Raw genomic sequence first — 2,425 nt, 5'->3', positions numbered from 1 at the left:
CACTATATTACATCTGAATACCATCTCTCTTCGGAGCAAGTCATTTTTGACTTAATCACTAAGTTTGATCTCACCTACTAACTCGGTCTGAATGTATTCCTTGTTAAGAATCAACTTAAGTGTATACTTGATATAACACCTCCTGTCATTTATATTTCCTTACATTTCCGCACCTAACTCTCTAACTATCTAACTCTAACTTATTATTATTGTTGAGCTTTTAGATATTTTAAGATAAACTATTCCGCAACTATACTTGTTCTAACGTTTGTTCAAGTGTGTCTCAAGTTTTTCTCTCAACAGTATGAACTGCTATTTTCGGAACACCCCTTTGCTGCCAATATTCTTCCAAAATCTCCTTCTTTTTCCTTGTACTTTGGGAGCTCCATATTTATCACCTGAGCTTGCTTGTCAATGTCATCACGAAAAAACTTTTCAACACATATGAAAATTGCATCTGAAACCATTACATTATCTTTTATACTTTGATCATTATAGAAAAAATAAGGATTTAATAGGTAAGTCGTCATGTGTAGTGGACTATTAATTCGACCTTTTGCTCTTGTCTCAATAATTTCTATGATAGAACAGTAGTTAATCTCCACAATTTCGAAAGCCATTTTGATATATTCATTGGCTTGCCGAAGCTCTCCATACAAGAAGCCCATTGATGCCTTTCGATCTCCATCGGCTAGTTGAAGGAGTTTGACTAACAGAGAGAAAACATTTAAGCATTAATTTACCCCATTCCAAAAATATCTGCTTATCACGATTTCATAAGTTCATGTTCCATTTTTTCTGGACCATTTTGATTGTGTCCATTCATGACTAGTAAACATATGTTTTAACCTCTCCTACTTCTCCATCAAACTTTGCAACGTAAGAAATTTTGTAGCAAACCTAATAACTCCTGGCCTCAAGATGTCCTTACACTTTGTAAACCTGCACATTAATGCCAACATCCAATGATGTGCATAAATGAAAATAGTTAAAGTTTTTGCCTTAGCAATCCATTCTTTGAATTTACCTTATTTACCAACTGCCTCAAGCATAAGATCGATTGTGTGAGCAGTACAAGAAGTTCAAAACTTGTTTGGCCTCTTCTCTATCAACAATTTGGTAGCCGCCATATTATTGGAAGCGTTGTCTATCACAACCTGTATCATGTTTTGTGCCCCAACATCTTCAATACACTTTTCAACATAATCAAATATGAACGGCCCTGTGTGTGAATCTTTGCAACATTCAACAAAATAATGAAAAATTGTACCTTCTCTTGAGTTCACACAAAAATTCATTATGTTTCTTCGTTTTTTATTAGTCCAACCATCTGTCATAATTGAATAACCACTACGTTCCCACTCTTCTTCTTGTTTCTTGAGAAGACCTTCAGTTTTATGAACTTCTTCCTTCAATAATGACTCCCTAAGTAGATATTGACTTGGAGGATAGTAACCTCGACCATATTACCCGACTGCTACAACAAACTTCTTAAAGGCATCATTATCAATCGAATGAAAAGGAACACCTGATTAATACATCCATCGTGCACATAACTGATGTAGACTATGTGTTCGTTCTTTGGAGGGTGCGTCTAAAAGATTTTGTTGACGCATATTAAGAAATGGACCTTCGGGGTTAATAGGATTTGTAAACTTTTCCAACGGACGCAAATTGCTTTGCCTTTTCTTCTTGGACCTCGCATAAAACTCATTATCTTCTACTTCAATTTCAACCTCTGCCCTCATTTCTTCTTCTTGTTTTCTTTTTGCTATCTTATCCTCTTTTGGCTACTCAATTAAAGCAACACACACAACCTTATCTTCTTTGCTTGCATTCTTACATATGGCTACACAATCTCCTTTTAGTCCTGAAACATGGTACTTTAGCCTAGTGATTCCAGCTTTACATATAAATCCGCAAAGATTGCATTTTATTGCATCTTTATTAAGAGGATCACACAATGTGCCATAATTCCATCTGGGATCATCCGAGTTTCTTTTCATGGCTGCATTTGCATTAGAACTACCTTCTGTTGCACCATCCAAATTAGAATCTTGATCAACATTAGCCATTCTTGAATAAAATTATAATATATCATGTTTGAAAAAAAAAAGTTAAAAACAGATTAGTGGCTTAAAAACATGTTGTATATAATTATTTGGATCAAAATGGAGGCAGAAAATAATGAGTTGTGAGAATAAGCTCATTGAAAAGTGAAAACAAAACCTCAAAGAGAAAATTAACTTCAACTTATACTGGTGAAAGAAAAATTGAAATTACTTCTTGATCCCCTGTTCAAACTGAGACTACTTATGATTTATGAACTTAACCACTTCAAGTTATTGATGAGTGGATAATGATTTTTTTATGGCTTAAATCAACACATGCGAGAGATATAACATATAAGATTAGGATTTATAAT

General features: G+C 34.2%; 1 protein-coding gene across 1 annotated transcript; it reads right to left on the bottom strand.

Moving 5' to 3' along the window:
- Positions 1 to 296: 296 nt before the first annotated feature.
- LOC145067873 (uncharacterized) lies at positions 297 to 2,075 on the bottom strand. Its single transcript, XM_079014910.1, has 5 exons — positions 1,844 to 2,075; positions 1,090 to 1,222; positions 872 to 942; positions 554 to 709; positions 297 to 457 (listed from the first exon to the last, which is right to left on the bottom strand). Exons 1-5 carry the CDS (start codon positions 2,073 to 2,075, stop codon positions 297 to 299), a joined length of 753 nt encoding a protein of 250 aa, XP_078871036.1.
- Positions 2,076 to 2,425: the final 350 nt, after the last annotated feature.

Source organism: Lactuca serriola, chromosome 8 (genome assembly GCF_051521515.1).
Source record: "Lactuca serriola cultivar US96UC23 chromosome 8, Lser_US96UC23_V15, whole genome shotgun sequence".
Classification (NCBI taxonomy): Eukaryota; Viridiplantae; Streptophyta; class Magnoliopsida; order Asterales; family Asteraceae; genus Lactuca; species Lactuca serriola.
Note: the sequence above shows the minus strand (reverse complement) of the source record. Positions and strands in the feature narration are given on the sequence as shown.